Source organism: Rissa tridactyla, chromosome 5 (assembly GCF_028500815.1).
Source record: "Rissa tridactyla isolate bRisTri1 chromosome 5, bRisTri1.patW.cur.20221130, whole genome shotgun sequence".
NCBI classification, from domain to species: Eukaryota; Metazoa; Chordata; class Aves; order Charadriiformes; family Laridae; genus Rissa; species Rissa tridactyla.
The window spans coordinates 58,204,297-58,224,620 of NC_071470.1; the positions used below are offsets into that span (position 1 = coordinate 58,204,297).

Genomic DNA, 20,324 nt, shown 5'->3' on the forward strand with positions numbered 1-20,324 from the left:
AATTAACTAAACAGTCTTGTAAGAGCACTTAATGTTAATCTCATTCTTTAAAAAGAACACAGTACTCATCCTCTTCAGCCCATGTGTCTGAAAGGTCATAAGGTATCTATATTCTTCACAATGACTAAACTATTGTAATTAAGAGCACAATTTTCAGGAATGTTTTAGACTAAGAAATGCCTTAGCTTCCAAACCCCCTGAAAGCTTGAAATGACTAACGTTTTTGTTCCCACTTGCAATTTTACCTCTCCAGATGAGGGTATGCATTATTTGAAAACGTTCGGGTTTTTTTGAGGAGGTGTAGGTGATAACTAGCGATGGGCAATCTCTGTGGCCCCTCTGCTTTGAGCTCCCATATCCACACATCCCACAGCGAGCTCCGCTGGTCCTCCCGCCCTGGAGCTCCCCCACCACCGTCCTGCCCAGCTGCGCCGATTTGACTGGTTGCGTGGCCATGCTGCTTAATGGGACTGGCGAACGATGCAGCTAAAACAGTCCCTCCTCCACCTGTTTTTTAACGACACGGTTTCATTGCTCTCAGCCACAGCCGGCAAAATGAAGGCCAGGGAAGGCAGGAGTCTTTCCGGCCAGCCTTGGCACTACAAAGTTCATAATGTGTCACTGTGCTCAGAGCAGCTACTCTGCCCTGGGAAGCCATTGAAAAGGCATTTAAGACACAAGTTTGCCTCTCTCTGCTGGATGTTGATTCAAATATGGTTCCTTCAGAGCGTGACAGAAAATCCCAGCGTTGATTCAAAGCTTGGAAATACACTTGGGATACGGTTGAGAAAGGAACAGGAACCATACCAACGCTGTATTAAGTACCATTCCCATTATATATGCTTGTTACATATTCTCTCTATCTAATCCACTGCTCTGCATAACAGAATTAGAGGCCTCCAAAACATACTTGCTCAAACAGTTACCATCTCTGCGAGGGCACGACACGAGAACACCAAGAATTTAACAAGCCCCAACAGCAAAACCTTCCTTCTAACCTCTTGCTGCTCCTCAGCCTCTCCCCCTGCCCACCTCCTGAAGGAGAACAGATGGGTCTCGCAGCTCACCCGCAGAGTCCTCCCTTGCCCCCCTAGAAGGTGATGGAGTTCCATTCAGGGTGGAGTCCAAGCCACAGTATTGTAAAGAAAAAGGTAAGAAAAGGGGGAGATGAGGAATAACATACGCTTTTCTCTGTGTGGCGCTCACTTACCCTAAAACCTGGTGGTCAGCAGTACTGGAAGTGTTTTATAATGGGGTGCTCTAAGTCTCAATACCATGTGTGTGAGCAAAAGTTGTGCTGATCTTTGCAGGTTTTATCACTCTTTTTGGCAGAAGACTTTTCTTTGCATAAGTTCACACATACTTTGAGGTTTGGGTTCTGTCCTATCAAAATCCCAAAGCAAAATTTGAGAGAATTCCCCTTCCATCTCTAAAAAAAGCCTCCCATCACTGAAGCAAACACACAAGCCCTGCTTTTCAGACCGTTCTACTGTATCTGATCCAGATGTCTCCCCAGCAAGCTTTTCAATGCAAATCACTTGGGTTTTCAGTTGGGACCAAAACCTGAAGCCAGGCCAGCTCAGAGTGATTTAAAAATTGTGCAAATATTTTACATGGCTCTAAGAAATAATATATCATTTGTGCAGGTTTATATACCCATAAGCATATGCATACATGCCTGGGTGGTTATTACTTTCCCGTGTGATAAATTTTGGGGAGGGAAATGAGGTATATTAAAGTGACAGCTCGCTCTGTGGTTTTCAAGTGAGGGCAGATACTGTGCTCCTTGCATCAGTCTTTTTTTTCTCCTCGGCAATAAATCCCTCATGTGCGGCCACTCCCTTCAGCCCTTCCCTCTCGTTGGCCGATTTCTGAGTCACAACTCACCTGGCTCCCAAAACCATTTCTTTGTCTTTATTATTGACAAAACTGGAAAGAAAACCAGGCTTAACTTATTTCCTTCCCTCTCCAGGGACCTCATTAAGCATACCCGAACAGTGACATCTCTGCAGGGCTCTGGATCAATGGACACTGCCATCTGAGGATTTTAATCACATTAACACAACAGCAGAGTAAAACCCATCTGATTCTGCCTAGCTAAAGTGGCAAGCTCGACACTTCTGCCAATTGCTGCAACTGCTACTCGGAAGGCTTATTTATATGTGTGGATAAAAATCAATCTACCTCAGCTCCTGTCTTCCAGTCCCTCCTCACGAAGCCTCAATTCCCTCTCCAGGAAATGCAATTTGATCCCCCACACCTGCCTTCTTTATGATTGAGATTAGCTATATTCAGCCAATCCCGAGGAGCAAAGTACAAAAATAATCAATGAAGCGAAGCTCCGTGAGCCGGTGGAAGAACCTCCACCATGTATAGAGCAGAGCAGAAAAACAAAGGGCAGGGCTAGATTCCTGCAAGTAGGCTTTGCAGCAGAGGAGATGATAACTGGTGGAGGTAAAAAGGGTTATACTCGCACAGAGCGCTCGGTGGCTACACGAGGCCCGCTGGGTTTTGGTAGAGAGAAACAAGGAGCAACAGTCAGGCTGAAGGGCAGTTGCACTCAATCATTGCCCTAGGAACAGGAGAGAACAGCACAGACTGCTTACAGGGACACCCATGCAACCACGCACTGCTGAAAAACATGTAACTGTTTTCTTTCAATGAATGAAAAATAATTTTTCAGCTCTAACCGTGCATCCCTGCACCTCATCTGACTTCCAAAGAATCAGTTACAAGCTAATCAATAGTAATTACCTACCATCCGGTCTTGCCCTCCTCAGTGTGCTGTTACCAGACACTGCTCCCTGATTATCTGGCACGTGGAGGCTAGGAACTTTCAGGAACAATATTTCTTGATGAAAGCTGTTATTTCTTGAGCAATAACTCACTCTTCCATCACTAAACAATAATTGGACTTTTGTTGCAGCTGAAGATCCCTGGCACCCTGTGAAGGCTCTATACTCGGTGAGATATTTTTCTGTCAAGAAACATTTACTAGTTCTTAGATATTTACCTCAGCAAGTTTGGACCGTGGCTAACTTACTAAAAAGAAAAAAAACAAACAATTTTCAACTTAAGCCCTGTGTTTGGTGCAAAATCTCATAAGTATTAAGGAATCCATCTAAGGATTTCTAAAGTAGCCCATGAGGATTCATAAGCACAGCGTAACGCTTAAGCAATCCTTAATGAATGCTTCAGGGGCATTTGCACTTGTTCCTGTGTCATTAATGAAATTATTCTCAGCATCTAACATTATCTCAAGAAAATTTTAGAATAACGGTAATATTGCAGTGATTTAAATGATAATCCAAAAAAAAGTGTCATATCTATTTCTGCAGGATAAGTTAAAGATACTTACAGGATCAAATGTATCAAATTCGTGGAGTAACTGTCATGTATAGCATTGAAATGTATGTATCAGGAACTTAAAATTATCCTAAGCAAATAAAGCCAAAAAGTAATAAAGTAAAAGATTTAGCAGAGAATCAAGCTAGCCAATGGAGCTAGACATCACTAAAGCTGTAAAACAGGCAGATAACAAAGTAAGCAAAATCTAAGTTACAGGAAAAGACTAGCATTTGACAGAATAAAGAAGGCTTAAAGAAGCTAAAAGTTATAATACAGCTGTAATGAGCTGCCCAGATCCATAAATTTAATGGCAATTACCGGCCTGGAGCCCTGATCTACCTTCCTTTTTCACTCTCCCCCCCCACCCCCCAGGGCAGTACTCCTGCAAGCATCTAGGGAAGTTCAGGTCTCAGGGACTTGCCTACAGTTGGTAAATAATAAATATATTTTATTTATTTGGCAGCCTAGGTAAGATGCTGAATGGCACCGCCAGGAGGCTGCACATTTGTTTAGAAGGAGATAAACTCATCACGGCCCAGTGACTTCGCTAAACCAGGGCTCGACACCTGTAAGCGACCCTGCCTGCGAGCAGGGCTCGCTTTGGCAGCGCTCATGAACAGGCTCGTCCACAGATGCACTGTTGGATCCGATAGGCCAGGCGAGTTAGCACCTTTCAGCATTCTGTTCGCACTGTCTCCAACAAGCACAAGCTGTTGGGGGCGTACTCAGAAGAAAATACACAGAGATTTCTGTTCCCCAGGGATTTCTGCATGGGGGGGGACCTTTTACCATGAACCAAGTACTGCAGCTGAGTAAAATGCAGAAGAGCCGCCACAGGGGGACAGACGGGAGGTTTGATTTCTTTTGAATAAATTATCTTCTTTTTCTCTAGTACAGTTCTCTTCTTAAGCCACCAGACAGATGTTCTTTATTCCTCAAATACACTTTTCAGTCTGCTTCCCATTTAAAATGGAGAGGAAAAGTCTAACTCCCAGGGGCTCTGCTTTGAGTACGACATTCACGCTGAGCGCTGGCCTGCGAGGGCTCCCGCGGGCTGGGACAGGGTGATCTCATGAGTAAGGTACAATTCAAGGTGGCAAACTGAGTGTCAACACTCTCACTGACTGTGGGAGTGGGGAGGGAACAGGGGCAAAATGACGCAACAGCTGCTTTCCAAATAATGTAGTCAATGCACTTTGCTACGATGTTCAGTTTTCCAGCAAAAGACAAACAAGCAAGCAAACGGTCAGAGTGAAAAAAATAAATTTTTAAAGTAAGGAGGCCCAGCTTAGCACTGAAAAAAGAGGTTTTTCGTAGGAATTTTTACCCAGTCCTATCCATCTCTCCTGTAAAGTAGCATCAGCCAGGTCTCACAGTGAATCCTTGGTTTACTTTTAATTAGGCCTGATTAGGTAAAACAGTAAAATCAGTTCACGTTAAAAATGACTTTGATGGACACAACAGAGTCCGCAGCAGTAACAGGGGAGTGAATGAACAGGTGACATTTCAGAAGAGGATGGGCACAGTATTTTGTCACGTGGTATCAATTACAATTCTGTGAATAAAGATATTTGTCATGGGATGCTCTTCTTAGAATAAATAAGGTACACATTGGACATACATCTTCTTGACAGTACTTTATTGCTCCCAGTCTATGTATTTTTATCACCTCTACACTGTTTTTTTAATGCCAGCTAGCATTTGTTTTGCAATGTATAAATTCACCCTCCATAGCACTGTTTGTATTTCCCTATTGGGATTACAGTTCAGCCTACAGAAAAGAAATGTTTCTTCTTAAACTGTTAAGTCTCATCGAAGGGAGTTTTGTCTTCTCTACAGTCATTTCAAGTTTCTACTGTTCACCCAACTCTCAACTATTGCTGCAAAATGGTAATTAAAAAGATGTTTTCAATATCCCTTATGTAAGAAAATCAGCTAAGTACATAAAGATGAACGTGGTCCTAGAGAAACAGATTGTTAAGTAGGTATATATTAATCATTTTACTAATTTGCCTTCTAAGAAATGTCCTACTGAGAATATGCATTAATGCTTTACAAATATAGGGAATGTATCACATGGAATTGGCTTGCTTTTAAGTTTATAAAAGAGAAGATTAGTAATTCACCTTAAATGCTGCTTATTAATTTTAATGTTATTTGGCAAATATTGTTCTTTTCAGTAATTCATTTTCTCTTTGAATGTACTGTCAGGACCTTTATAAAATTTCAGAGTATTTTAAGATTTTGATGGGTTGCTCAGCAACATCTGAAATTAAGTTGTGTTTGAATCTGCATGGCAAGCATCTGTGAATGGCAGGTCTTGAGATGGGACGTATATTTGAACTGTTTTGCATCAGTTTTCCTACTTATAAACACAGTAACTAGAATATATTTCACAGTCACAAATCCAAGCAATTGAAATCCTTTCTTTAAACTTGCGTTCAGCCTTTTCCATTCGGTTCAGCTCAGGACTGAGTTCCTCCCATAAAGACGTATTTCGGGCTGCCTTCTCAGGAGCCCTTTGCAGAACAAGTGCCAACCCTTCTATAAAATGCTGCTGTGCTTGCAGTAACGAATGAATTATACCAGTCTCATAAATGCAAAAAGTGAGTCACCTTCTTCCAGTTAGCCTCTTTGTTTTTTGCCTTTCAAATATAAGGCCTGTTGCTGCTGGGATACTTCGCTTTTGAGGCTCCAGTTAGCTTTGTGGCGAGCAGCTAGTGACCTTCCAGCTACCTTTGATACCATTTCTACCACTTTGAGAGAAAGTGTTTCCCAGGTAAAAGACATTTGTAAACCCTGTATTGACAGCTGACTTCCACCACTGCTACAAAACATAGCTGAATTTGGATTAGAATCTAAGTGATCTCAGGTGATGACAATTGCGTTATGGTTGTGTGGTTTGGCTAGACAAAGAGCAATCCATCCTCTCACTGCACCAGTCACGGTCAGGCTTAGCCTCTGCCTACAAATGACTGCATCTCGTTGGATGTTTTAGCTTCTGCGTCTCCCGTATCGATGTGACAGTATTCCCTCCGTCTTCCCGGGGAAAACCACCTTTTACTAGTATTAGTTAGTGCCTTGGCACCGAGAGTTCTGTTGGCAGCCCCTTACGGATGGAGAGCAAGCGAAAATGGGGCCATGCTGCTGTCTTGTGTGAAGACGAGGCGAAGAAATACATATTTAAGCTCCTTGATAGCAATGCTACCTATACACAGACTCTACGGCCTATAAAAGGGATTACAAAAATCCAGCTGAGATGTAATGAAAACATGAATTAATGACTTAGTATCCTTCGGTGAGAGTCCTGGTCTGAGCTTTGCTGATTCCTAGAGATGCCAGCATGATACTTTTGATCTACTCCACGTAAAAAATTCAACGAACGACCCTAACTTTATGGTCAAAGTGGCATGAATATAAAACTGGCAACTCAGATTCGATGTGTTTTTGTGGATTTTTATCCGGATATTGTTTTTTGTGGATATTCAGAAATTCAGGGCTGACTGTCGCTTTGATGTGTACGTGAATCAGCAACAGTTTCCTCGGGGTCTTACGAGACTGAAAAATGAACTTTTGTGTCAGCTTCCTAACAGTGGGTTCCTGTTGAGACGGAGCAGCAGAGAGAGCTGCTCCCCCAGGACCTCAGTACATAACTAGGCTGGGCAAAAACACTTAAAGTGTAGAAAACAAAACAAAAGAGAAGACTGAAAACATTTCAGGCAACCATAAATCTCCAATGCTTGAAACAATTCAACAAACCTGCTAGGGAGTAAAAAAAAACCCAACCCAACAGCCCAAGAAAAATATCCCAAAATAATTTCTCAGCAAAAGATTTCAGATCATGTTTTCACAGAGGTTTCCAAGTGAAAAGCAAGATTTACTGTCGGTGCTCCTACTGAAGTTTCACCGAGATGGGGTAACCTTATTCCAGAGACAAAATGTTCAAAACTAGTCGATGCTTCCAAAGGGAAATAAAGCTGCTTTTCTGCCTCAGAAATCCTGCTGGCTGCCAGTGTTGACACAAAACTCATTCGTGACCGAGCTCCTGAATGCTCAGCAAGCTCAGTAGGGTGGTGTAGCTGTTTTGTTTATTTATAAGTGTGGCAAGTTTCCTACTGTAGCTCCTACCACATTTAAATGATCTTGGCAAGAACGAGGCAAACGGGATACATTCTGAAGAAGGACCATGTCATTGCCTGGCAGGCAATTTCCTTTTTTTTTAAGCCCAAAACACATCTTTCCAGCCTCTGCTAAGTGTTACTATTTCTGAGGATATCTGAAGCAGGTAAAATGGTAGGAGTGCTAGAAGGGAGATAAACGAGGACTCCGGAAAAAAGCTTCACAGTGACCTTGAGGCAGAATACTGAGGGCTCTCCAGGCAGGTTTTTCTTCCTCAGTACAACCACTCATGGCAGACGAATACATTACTTAGAATATCTACAAGGTATCGTAAAAACCATAGCATTTTAGCATCCCAGCAAGCCAAAGAGGAAGTCTTTTTGAAGTTAAGGAGCATTTTCCTGGATCCATGATACGTCTACAGGCAGAACGCTGGCATCTAAATCTATCTGAACTGACCTTCAGAGGAAGCAGAAATGTCTTTCAGGCCAAGCACATGTAAATGGAACACCTAGTTATGCAAGCAGCCAGGAAAAAAAAAAAGATTCAAATTACTTGGGAAGTTTACAGCATTCAAAGTCTGGTGCAGTTTCCTAAGAGAGTCAATAAGGCTGGGAGTGACTGATGGCCCTAGAAAGGACAGTGGTGGTGAAACACCAGGAAACGGATTGTTCCAAGTAACGCTTTTTATAAGAAGTCTTCATCTCAGGTTATAATGAATATTCTGCATTTCCTCAGTTTTCCAGGCAAGAAGTCAAGTGGTTTTGTGTTTGGGTTGGTTTCGGATGGGATTGTATGTTACTATGGAAGCTACAGAGGTTTCATGCTCTGCCTTAATGCAAACATTTTGGGTCGTTTTTCCCCTTCCCTACTTCACTCTTCTGCCTACTACGCAGCGTCTCAGAAGAGCAAAGCTTTCTAAGCATAGCTGCACAATTTTCATAATCCACTGGTCCCCACTAGAAAATCCAGGAGCTTAAATGCTCAGTGCTTCTGTGTAATCCAAACATCTCACACTCCCATTCATCCCTCCCCTCCAGCCTGCTGCCTCATTTCCCGACGAGCAGAGGAAAGGTTGAGCTCTGCAGCGCTCGGGGAACACTTGTGCCTGAGCGGTGCTATTTGAGCTGACGGAGGAAGCAAACCCTGCAGTGATGAATCCCTCTCAAACTGCGCCCTTCTGGCCACTGCTTCTCATCTGCACGAGCAGAGCTCACCTCAAGTGCCAGCACTGTGGGGCACAGCACGAGGGGGTCACTGCGGCAGGTTCATCCTGGCAACTTGAGGCTTCAAAAATATGAAGTCCACTTTTAGATTTCACCCAGCATCATGCAGCAGCTCACGCTGGCCATGCTATTTCATGTGATTATGATGGGAAACTCCAATTAGCAAGAAACAGACATCTTGATGTCAAAGTCCATCTAGACAGCACTTTCACAGGGTAGTGTGTATCGACCGGTGCACGGTTTATGACTTTGGGAGGAAATTAATTAATGAAATTCCTTAAAAGCCCCACACTGTGAATGTCAGCCACAGACCTATCTTAAAATAATGTGATTTTAAAATTCATCCTAGATACCTTCTGCAAAGGACAGTTCTGAAATCACGCTTCCCCGCCTCAGGCTGGGAATTAAACTACAAATGCTCTGCACAAATCATCTAGTTTCTAGCGGCTACATTCAATAAGAAAGTCCAATTGCAATATGCATTTTGGGATCCTGCTGGCTACAAATCACTTTACAAAGTGATCCACAAATGACATGCCACCTAGGAACCAATTCAACAGCTGCTGAAATTCAATCATTTCTAGAACAAACTATGACAATTGTTTACAGGACCCTAACAGCAAAACCATGTTAGTCACACAGCCAGAAGTACAGCACCAAATGCAGTCAGATGAAAATTATAAATTTCCAGTGTTAGAACTTGCTCTCAAAGTTATCCAGACTGCTCAAAGTTTTGTCTGCGCTAGGGACTTTTTCTTTCAAAGGTACCAATGAACTATTAAAATCAAGCCAACATGAAGTTCTTCTGTTAGCATGTCCTAGCTGGATAAGACAACTTAGAAATACAAATTATATTCCCCTGCAAAAGTTTTAAAAAGTGTCAATGTGATAGAAAAATTTTGGAAACTCTCAGCTCAACCTATCCCCATCCTGTGAAAAACCATGCACCATTCACAGGTGCTCAGTGAGCAAACCTGTTTTATGTACTTGAGAACTAATATAATCAGTAATTATATATTGATATTAGAAAAAGATACAGGTATCGGTATTTGACAACATTTTGCAAATGGTTTCTATGCTGTTGAGTGAACTATAACATACTCCCAATAGGCACTGAAGGACAGGAAATTAAGGATAATCCTCAGGTCTTCTGTGTACAACACGTTATTAGTAGATTGTAACAAAAGTTTGTGTGTTTGTAAGGACTATTTTTACAAGCACTTGTTCATTCATTCATTTCTCTTCAGCCTCATTAAAAATTAGCATATTAAGGAGATAAAGTGGAATTCAGGTTGGTCAGTTTTACTCCTGACTTCAGCAACTATCAAGAATCTGAACATGACCCATACGCGGTGATAGTCAACACACAGCTAGAGAGATGTGCATCACTAAAAAATAGCCTTTCCCTGTGGAGCCCCCCTTCTGCAGCTTTCACAAGCTCTTTGCAATGGAACAACCAGAAGCCAGATTCTGATTTCGGTTACAGTGGCCTGATTTACCTGTCAGCAAAGCAGTGACTTTAGGTTTACCTCACTGTAATGGACATCAGTCTTGACTAAATGCATCATATATGCACCCACATAAACGTAATACTAACTAGTAAGCGAGAACAAGACTAAAATCTTAATGTGTTTATTTCCATTTGTAGCTTGCATGGTAAATTTATTGCAATGATAAGTGCTTTTTCTGATGTTCTCACTTTATTTTCACCTGTGTTCTTCAAGAGGGTTACTGATTTCTCTCCTCTTCAAACGCCGTATGATCTAGCAAGTCAAAGGGGATCATTTCAATGGTGAGGAATGGATCAGGACATAACCCTGAACAGCAGAACTAAAGAAATGCCATTTCTGGGTGAGCCTGTTGTCGCATTAGCAGTGCTGTTGTATGTGAAGAACCCCAAACCCTCTTCATGCACTATTGTCAAAGGCAGTCGGTGTGAAGAAATGCCTACCTGAAGACAGCAAGGCTCAGGGACCAGAGCACTAGTGGTTTCCTCAGTTCAAATTTTGCTCGTTTGTTCATTAGGTGCCGACCACCAAATATAAAGGCAGCATACAGTGCTGAAAATAGGAATGACTTCTTCCTGCAAAAGAAAACAAAAAACAACCTGTCAAGTATTAAATTAGTATTAGATACACAGCAGAGTCGCATCTGGACATAACTGCCACAAGCTTGTGCGCTTCCTTGAAAGGAAACTCTTTTGAAGACATTCCTGCAGCCCAGCTGAGATTATCGTTAGTGTGTGAACCTACATGCCTGCACACACGGACCCGGCCAGGTGCCGGCAAAACCGACCCTGAGGAATTTCTGAAAAAGGACAGCCAAATTTGGCTCCCGTTCTTCCCCAGTTTCTGAAGGCTGAACTTGTGTGAGGAAAAGAACAGATATTGGAGAGACCAGACACACTTCTGCAAGCACAACATGGTTGATATTTGAACCAGCTGTGGTTCAAGTTCCTTGACCATCACATTTTGTGGCTCATTTATCTTTTTCATATCAATTTTTGTTTCCTGCAGGCTCCTTGCTACCTGGCGATTCAGTTTCCCATTGTCTCCTCCAAGAAGGCACTCAAAGATCTTGAGCACTGCAACACAACACAAAGAGCCTCATGAAAAGTGGAGAACCAGCAAGGAGAGGTCAAGAGCCCCATTAAGTAGCCGCCAGGCTGGACGGCGTTGCCCTACTGCACAAGCCCTGCCTGCAAGGGCCAGTGTAGGAAATCCAGTGGATTTGCTGAAAGGTCAAGCAGGGCTCTGTTATGGAATTTCAATGATACTCTTAGAATTGCAAGTTTTATTTTTAAAACTGTCTGATAGTAGTCCAGCTCAGCAATAATCAGCAAACATTTGAACTCCGCTACTATAACTCATTGTAAATCAACCAGTAGAGGTCAAAAATAGACTCAGCCTGGGATTCCTTCCCACACAGCACAATATTACACTAAGACTTAATGATGTACAGCACTAATGGTGGCCTAACTGGATGGGCGTATATTTAGGAACAGATTTTTCTCTACAAAGTCTATAATTGTATGCACAAGTATCAGCGGACTGTGGCTTTGCACCAAGAGGTGCCGGTTCTTTTTGGACCCCAAAAGAGAAAGACAAACACTCTCCAGAAAGTTAACTACTTCATTAATATCCCAGAAGAGGTGTCAGCAAGCTACAAGATCTTACGTGCCTTCTGACACTGGAACCCTGAGACAATGCAGCGTCAGATAGATGTGCGACCAGGGGATGGCACGCTGCCCAGACCTCCCGTCAGGAGTGAGGTTCACCCGCACTGTGGTCTTTACAGTTTTTATAGAATTTTTAATTGGGTGTTTATATGAAAGTATACTGCTTCACCTCAAGATAAAGTCAGGGACATGCTCTTGGTGTCACTGCTGATGCCCAGTAGGTGCCACCTCCAGGCTCTTCCGCTACAATTAGCCACCTGGGGGTACCCCATGGCACGGGATATGTGCAGCGCAGCACAGTCCTGAAGGCCAAGCAATACGTGCAGCACAGTGCATGTCTGCACCCGGTACAAGGCAACTGGTACATGCATCATGAGCTCCACGATGGACAAGCGTCTTCCCATGAGGTTCGCAAAAAAATAAGAAAAGCTGCAGCAGCACATCTGATTGGAGGTTCGAAGAAAGCACATGCAGCCTTTGCTGGAGATAAATGAGTTTTATATGAGTTTGAAAGCTAAGTAAAAGTGAAGTCCAAAGAGACAGAGGCATATCAGTATGCGTGCAGCAGCACACTATTTGCTGCCCACTTAGAAACTCCTCTGTTTCTACTGACGTGTTTAGAGCTCCGTGTTGCAAAACACGGGTAACTGCATGAAAATTCGACTGCTGCTCTGCACTGAGAAAGGAGGACCTGGGGCCTGCAGGCCCCTGGGTGAGCTTTAGCATCAGCACTGGCAACAAGCCCCAGGATGACCATGATGACCACAGAGCCACCGCCCTGAAACCTTGCACATTGAGATGGTCTAATTGCCATGGCAATGTTTATCATAACCAGGTTTTGAAAACCACAAAGCCTCAGCTCTTATTCATCTCATAATAAAGAAAAAACCCCATTAATTTTCACATCTATGGTCTTGAATAGTCAGGGAAGGGGCAGAATGACCACATTTGACAGTATAATTGCAGTCTAGCTTGGCTAGAGGCCAGTAAATATTTGTTAACCAGTTTGGGTGGGGATGAACCACCTCAAACTTGCTCATAACGAATCGCCTAACTGCTAAGACCAGATTTATGGGTTAGGGGACAGAAGCAGACTCTCAGTGTGAGGTTGGACCGTGTTCCCATCTCCTTCCCTCTGCAGCCTCTTCAGCAGGGGTGTGCAGAGCAGCCCATTGCTGACCTGTGCACGGCGAGGGAAGGCAGAGGGAGTGTGATGGGCCGTACCACAGGCTGCAGCGCTGTCACGGCTGCCCGAGGGCATCAGGAGAGACATCTGCTCTGCATGCTTCTGCCCCTTCAGTCCTACAGATGTCTGGGCTTACAGAGCTCAGTGCAGACGGCAATGCACACAATGGGGTATGGAGATATGCATATGCACGTATGGCCACTCGAGCCAGGTCACATGCAGGAGCCCCAAAGGAGGGAGCCTGCAGCCCCACGCCACGAGGGAGGTGCAAACCCCCCACCTCACGGCACTGCAGTGGGAGTTCCTCATGCCAGAGGTGGGAAAGGTCCATGCATGGACCTCCATTGCAACTGAGGGCAGCGCAGGATGGCATCTCGAGCAGCGCAGGATGACATCTTGGCGCAGTGGAAAAGACTGCAACACAGTGCTGCCACTCAGCCACCAACAGGATGCGGGCTACGTGGGCTGGCATGGGAGGAGGCCGGGATTTAAGAGCAGTAGCAAGAGGTACTTTGCAGCAAGGCAGGCAGGCAGGAAGCAGTTCAGTTCTGGATCAAATACAGCCAAGAGTTGAAAGTAATGGTTTGACTTCAGTTCCAATTCAAGAAAAAAAGACGAGCCTGAATGAGGTAGCAGCTCAGGACTGTGCTCTGTTTGACTCCCTTCTTCCTGGGCGAAATACTCTATATATTTACACCAAGTAACACGTCGTTTTGCTTCTTATTACTGAAACTATTTTTTCTGAGTTCAGTCAGTCTATTGAGGTCAATAGTTACATTATACTAATTAGAACAGATAAATTTTAGGTCAATTTTAACAGCTTTGTAATGAGTTCAGCATTATTCGCAGCGATGTTAAATGGTATTCCCGCAGTATATAGCTTTGTATCGGCGGTGGCAGACACGAGATTTGACTGCACGCATGATGCGAACTGCAGAGAGCAGCTGTAAGCAGTTTCAGACAAGGAGGGACGCAGTAGTATTATCTGCTGTCAGAGGTTAGCACAATAATGAATAACGATTAGGCTGATTTTGAAATCATCTCTGTTTTGACACCTGCTGACAACTTTTGATAACTTCTTGCATCCAAGGAATTTTGACTTTTCCCCTCTTTGCAGCATAATAATAGTTAAAAGGACTGGGTAGTCCAGGTGATATAGTTATAAAGGGGTTGCAGAGGTATGTACTCTTGAGATAATCTGTTTAACTGCATTAGACTGGTATTAACCAGCTTCCTACCAGTGTTTTTATGATGGATTTCCCTGAAAGGTTCATGACTACAGTCCAGTTCCTGGGCTGGTGACACAAAGCAATGGCAATCCGACAGCATTCAATGATACCTGATATGGTTTTAGCCAAAGGAGGCTAATATCAAATGAACATTTTTAAAGACAGAGTTCTGGAGTTGTTCTGGAGCCCTGTAACTTTTCATTACTATTACCTGAAGAGAAACTAAATAGAGCAGAACGATGACAAAAAATTAACCTTGAAACTAAAAGAAATTAAAAATCCCCCAAAGTAATTCAGTAGCAGACGTGCATCCAATAATTTCAACGTTAGTGCATTCATATGTTTGTCTCCAATTCTGTTCTGCAGGGTAACACAGTAGACATAAAGACGGAGCTGCCAAATCCTCCACATTTTTCTGGCATTTCTGTTTCTCACAGTTGTCTCCCACCTTCCTACATTTTCAGACTTCAGGGACTAAGTACCATCTCTACTGAATACAACTCCATGTTTCCCTGTTGAAAGTTGCCAGCTCTTTCCCCCAAAAGGGAGGCAGGGGAGTTTTCGGGAGAACCTATAAGATGCTCTGCTCAGGCTGGGGGTTACTACGAGAAATGGAGGCAAGAGTTTGGGGCTACAGGCTGAAGATATGAAGCGGATCTTCCAGGATGCTAGCACACAGGTGGCCTTATCACGAGGCAAGGGGACAGGCAGAAGCAGCTGACATGATGGGAGAAACAGAGGAGAAACGATGAATGGTAAACATGGCAGCAAATGAGGGGACCTGGCGGCCAAGAGATGAATGTGAAGCTGGCACAGCATGGAAGGGAAGGAGGCTTGAAGCCCTTTCTCTGCTTAAGCCTCTGGAGGGATGCTTCTTGCAGCCATGGGCACACCAATGGGCTCAGGCTACCCATGCTGAACACAGAGCTTTGGTCACTCTCCTGCAAAAACCCCACAGCAGGGACATGAGATATTATCATCCCCTGGACCACAGCCCACGGATTCTGCTTGTCCCTCTGCACGGTGTGAACCGAAGAGAGGTGATGGGTTTTATCTCCATACCTCTGCGCGGCGTAAACCAAGGAGAGGTGATGGGTTTTATCGAGGATGGATGAAGGTCTGTGCACTGATGTGCTTTTTAGAAACTGAAATCCTTTATTAGTTCTGCCCTACGGCAGAGGAATGGAGACAGAAAAGCAGAAAAGGAAAAGAAGTATAACTGAGAAGAGGGAGCCAGGAATTGGGGCTGATAATGGAAGACAGAGGGAATCCACCCCACCAGGAAGGAGTCCCACGCAGGAAAGCCCACTCAGGCACCAAGGGGCGGCAGGGAGAGATTAGTCATCCAACCCCAGGCAGGAAAACACACCATGGAAAGGGGCAGCAAACAACCCAAAGAGAAAAGCAATGGTAAACAGATGGCTAAGGAGTAAGAACTCCCGACTCCCCCAGAAGTGCATTATTTATAAAATACTGAAAGTATAGAAATTATCACAGCAGTCTAAAAGAAGGGGCCAAAGCCTGAGGGTGAGCCTCACGCACAGCAGCGTTGAGACATCCCGGCATCTGTGAGGCAAAGCGAAATAGCCCTGAACGCTGCAGTGCTGCTGAAGGAGGTGGTGTAGCCCAGACGCACTCTTCTCATTTTTGCTCCTGAAAATAGCAGCCTGAGTCATTATTGTAGAGTTCTCTGATGTTAATGAGTAAACTGAAACAGATACAGATATAGGCTGTGAAATTTAGTATTTCCATAGAATAATAATATCTGTTTCTTATAGAAATGCACAAAGGACAACCTTGTCTTTTAACTATCCTCTATCATGTAGTAGAGGATTATCCCCATAACAGCATTCAGTAGGGGAGTAGTAAAGTGAACCAGCATTATCCTCTTCTATTTACATTCTATAGAGTTTTAAAAACTTTTTTTATCAGAGCTCATTCTTAAATTTATTACTACTTCTGCATATGCCGTAAAGGGAGCACAACAGGTAAAAATACACAACACTGCAGTTGCCAGAGCAGAGTGCTTCTGGCAAGAAAACAGGCAATTTCAGGCTCTCAGTATTTTTCTTCTGGCCTTCTTCCTCACCATTTTATTGACTTTAAAAAATAGATTTTACTGAAAAAAAAAAAATAAAGCCAGGATGCTTGATAAGATGAAAGATAAGGCACTTTCCTTACTTGTTTCTCCCATCTTTCAACAGAAAACAGCAACCACTTGTGTTTATAATTGAAACTCTTAACTTGAGAGTCTAATTAAAGTGCTTTAACCTGAACCAGTGTAAATCACACAGCATACCCGTGTCCACGGCTCACAAGCAATGGCGGATAGCCTTGGCAAAGTTACTTTCTCTCTGGTGCTTATTTAAAAATCACACATTCTGTATGCATAAAAAAGGGTGTGAAAACGCTTCTCAGTCTCTCAGTGTTTCTACCTCAGAAATACTGTCAAAGCAAACCTTTCTCTCCCTCTTCCCAGATATAATTTTGACAGAAACAGCAAGAAGAGATCCGATGTGTGGGTATGCCAGATCTGCATATGAAAATATAATGCGTACTCCTGGCTTTTACTTGGGTTTCTGCAGGTGTTTGCCACTGACTGTACCAGCCTTAATAACAGAGAGAGAAGGACATGCAGAAGAGGAAGACCTGTCAGATATACACATGCTAACATAGTCTGATTTATTGCTACTGCTCATAGCCTTTGATATTTATATTTAGAGCCGCAACGACGCCAGTCACACACACGGGTATGTGACTCACTGATGATGGTCTTTGACGTAACAGGCCATCAGAGAGTAAACAGGGATGTATCTCACAGCAATCATCTGATCCCTTGATTTCTAAAGCCTGTCTCTCAAAAGACCATTTCAGCCACCTCGTGACAGGTACTGCCACAATCACAGGCCTATGGCCCCCCAACCCCGGGGTCAGGGCAGCCCCCCAGGCACCCCTCTCCCTGCTGGGAGCAAGAGAGGAGCAGTCAGTGCCCCGGCAACAAAATCCCAACCAGGGACTGCTATTCCCCCACATCTGCCTTTTCTCTGGGGTCCTGTTCCCATCACCCAATTCATGGCGCTACTGACAGACAGCACCTGTACCATGGGCCCAACTCCTCAACCCATGGAAAGGAAGGGACCATGGCGTTGGGAGGCTGATGGAGGGACTGTCCCAAGCTTGACTTGGCTGAAAAGGATGGAGGAGGAGATGGACTTGCGTGTGCTCTCCTTGCTCCATGAGTCCTAACAGCTGAGCCGAGGCATAGTCTGAAGCCCAGGTTGGAGTGGGAAGGGTGAGAGCTGCAGGGGCAGCTACCTCTGAAGTGCAGAGGAACTGTTTTTTTGCGGTATGTCAGCCCACTGCGGTCCAGCTGGAGGCCTGGCTGGAGACAGCCCCAGTTCCCCACCAGCCAACCTACATGGGCAGCCTCCCTAGGGAGCAAGGGGCTGTGTGCCCACCCGAGCCGCCCCCCACATCGCATTCAATCAGACCTAGGAGCAGGAAAGCACCCCCCAGGTCATGCCGTTGCCAGGGCAGGCAACAGCCCTAAAATTACAGAGACGAGAAACAAGGGCACGGCCATGTGGAGGCACAGAGGAAGGCGGCTCATGTCCTGCACCTCCCTGATGGTGGCGTTTATTTTGTTGAAATGTGTTTGCCAGCAGTTTGCCACACTCATGCACACGTGTAGAATATACATGTTACAGAGTATTAGCCATAAACTAAAATGTGTGCAACTAGGGATGAAAAGAGCAGCAGCAAATTGTTCTTGCTTTCTCTTTGTAGTGGGAAAATGTAAGAGAAGTGTAAGGGAGAGAAAATGAAGTTAAAATTCAGGGACAATTTTTTTTTCAGATAGAAGAGGCAAACTCAGCTCTGAAGTATATGAAGTCCCTGGGTCTTTATAAGCCTCATATAGATTTAATGGAACAAATCATAAACTCTTAAAAACCCATGAGATGACAAAATCCCAAATATAAGCAATGTCACAAGAGAAAATTACCCCTTCAAATGGAAAGCGCTTCAGAAAAAAACCACAAAACAACCTCCAAAACTTCGGCTTTTGAAACCAGCTTGCCAAAATTTTGTTATCACTGAAGGCAAAACAGCTTCATCTCTGTCTCTGCCCTGGATTTCCTCCACTTTTAAATTATGCTTTGAATGGGGACCCACCCAGTGGAGACGGCAGGTGATACTAGTGTGCTTGCAGTGATGACATTCATCCCTAAGTATCCACCTCGCACAGACAGCCATGGAAGTTGCAGCCCAGTGGGATGGACTACGGGGTGATCCCCATCGTACCCTCCTGCCCGGCTGACACTGTTCAGCCTGTGCCAAAGCCTGCGTCACCCCATCTCCAATACCTCCACTCCTTCCCAGGGATGGACCCAGCATCTGACCTCACTGTTACTGACACTGATCATAAGTAACAACCATTTTTGCACAACTCCCCCCCAAGATTTATGTCACCAGAGCTAAGAATTGAGTCTAGCCCCATAAAGAATCATAGGAGCCTACCGGCAAAATGATGACCATCCCTATCCCTGTTAATAGTCTCCACAGCAGGTCGGTGTAGTCAGAGAAACTGCTTCTCTACTGGGAGCCTCTGCTAAATCCATGTAGCACTCTGACAACATACCTAGCTCTTAATACAAAGACTTGGGGTTATAATAAGTGACAGAGTGTCCTGGTGTCCCCTTGGACCCACCATGGGTTTCTCCAGGCTCTGCTGGGGCTTTCAGGCAGTCGGTGGAGAGATGGCAGAGAGCAGGGAAGCTAATGTAGGTCACAGGCACCGCAGTTCTGATGAAAAGCTACAGTACTTTCACTTTTAATTTCATCAATGTAAATTTAAACCTCTGGCCTCCACAGTAAAAACCTGGAGCTAGTAAACACAATTGCAACTGAACTTGGGGACTACTAACCTACATCTCTCCCAGCTGAAGTCATTCTGTTTGTACCCATGTGTCACCTGAAAGCAGTTAATGAAGACGCTAGTGGACGCATGCCATACAGGCACAGCATGAAAATAACTAGATCTCTGCATTGCCTTACTCATTTGATCTGCTTTATCTGATCAAATCAATCAATGGTTATGACATTGAGTAAGTTTACACTTAAAGGAGTACATCAACCTAAAGCCTTCAGATCCAGGAAGATCCCTGAAGCAATTCACAAATGTTATTTATATAGACAAGTGCTGTTTTCTTCACTGCTATGGGGATAGATATTTATTTACTTAGCAGGACAAAACACAGCACTACAAGTAGCACATCAATAAGAACACTTTACTAAAGCTACCTTTGCCGCTACGTCTGCAGGAAAGGCTATGCACCGGAGTGGCACGGTCAGGTCTCTCCACCACTGCAAATGCAACTTGTAAACAGTCTTGGAAATAACGTCTGTTGGATCTCAAAAAATATTTACGTAGGAAAAAAAGCTGTTATTCAAAATGAAACACGGAAAATGCAGGGACTGCAAGCAAGCAGTGTGTTGTTTTTCTGTCTATCCGCCCTAAAAGACATTCCAGCAGACGTTGCTCCCATCCAGCCTTCTGCAATACGACCTCAGAAAATGATGTTGCTACAACTGCCAGGGGATTGCAAAACACAAACAAACAAAAACCGTTCTGGTTTTCCTGAGAGCGTTCCCAGCCAAAAAAAGACATGCAAGGTTCTCCCGTGGAGCAGAGGGCAACCTTAGAAACAGGGCAGACAAAAGTCACGTACAAATAAGCCCTTACAGCCAGGGCTTGGTGACCACCTTATGGAAAGGATCACTTCATGACTCTTTCAGTAACGGGAAAAAACAAATTATCCTGGAGGAAACCAAACTGAGAAAAATTTATGCTGAATATTATGCTGAAAAGCATAATAAATCAGAATATACACTTACCACCCTTCTCCTCCCCATCTAAAGACCTAAAACCATATAGACAGACTGGAGCAAGCCAGCAATGCCATTCTGTGGCCTAGGTCTGATTGGAAGGGGATACTGGTACCAGTGACACCGCAGTAATGGAAGCGCTGAATAAAATG

The 20,324-nt window shown here is 44.1% G+C and overlaps 1 protein-coding gene across 1 annotated transcript in view; it reads right to left on the minus strand.

Moving 5' to 3' along the window:
- Positions 1-20,324, minus strand: part of ELOVL6 (ELOVL fatty acid elongase 6) — a 76,538-nt gene that overhangs the window by 15,189 nt on the left and 41,025 nt on the right. The window contains exon 2 of the mRNA XM_054203001.1: positions 10,645-10,776. Within this exon, the coding sequence (XP_054058976.1) occupies positions 10,645-10,776 (132 nt within the window). The remainder of the gene's footprint in view (positions 1-10,644; positions 10,777-20,324) is intronic.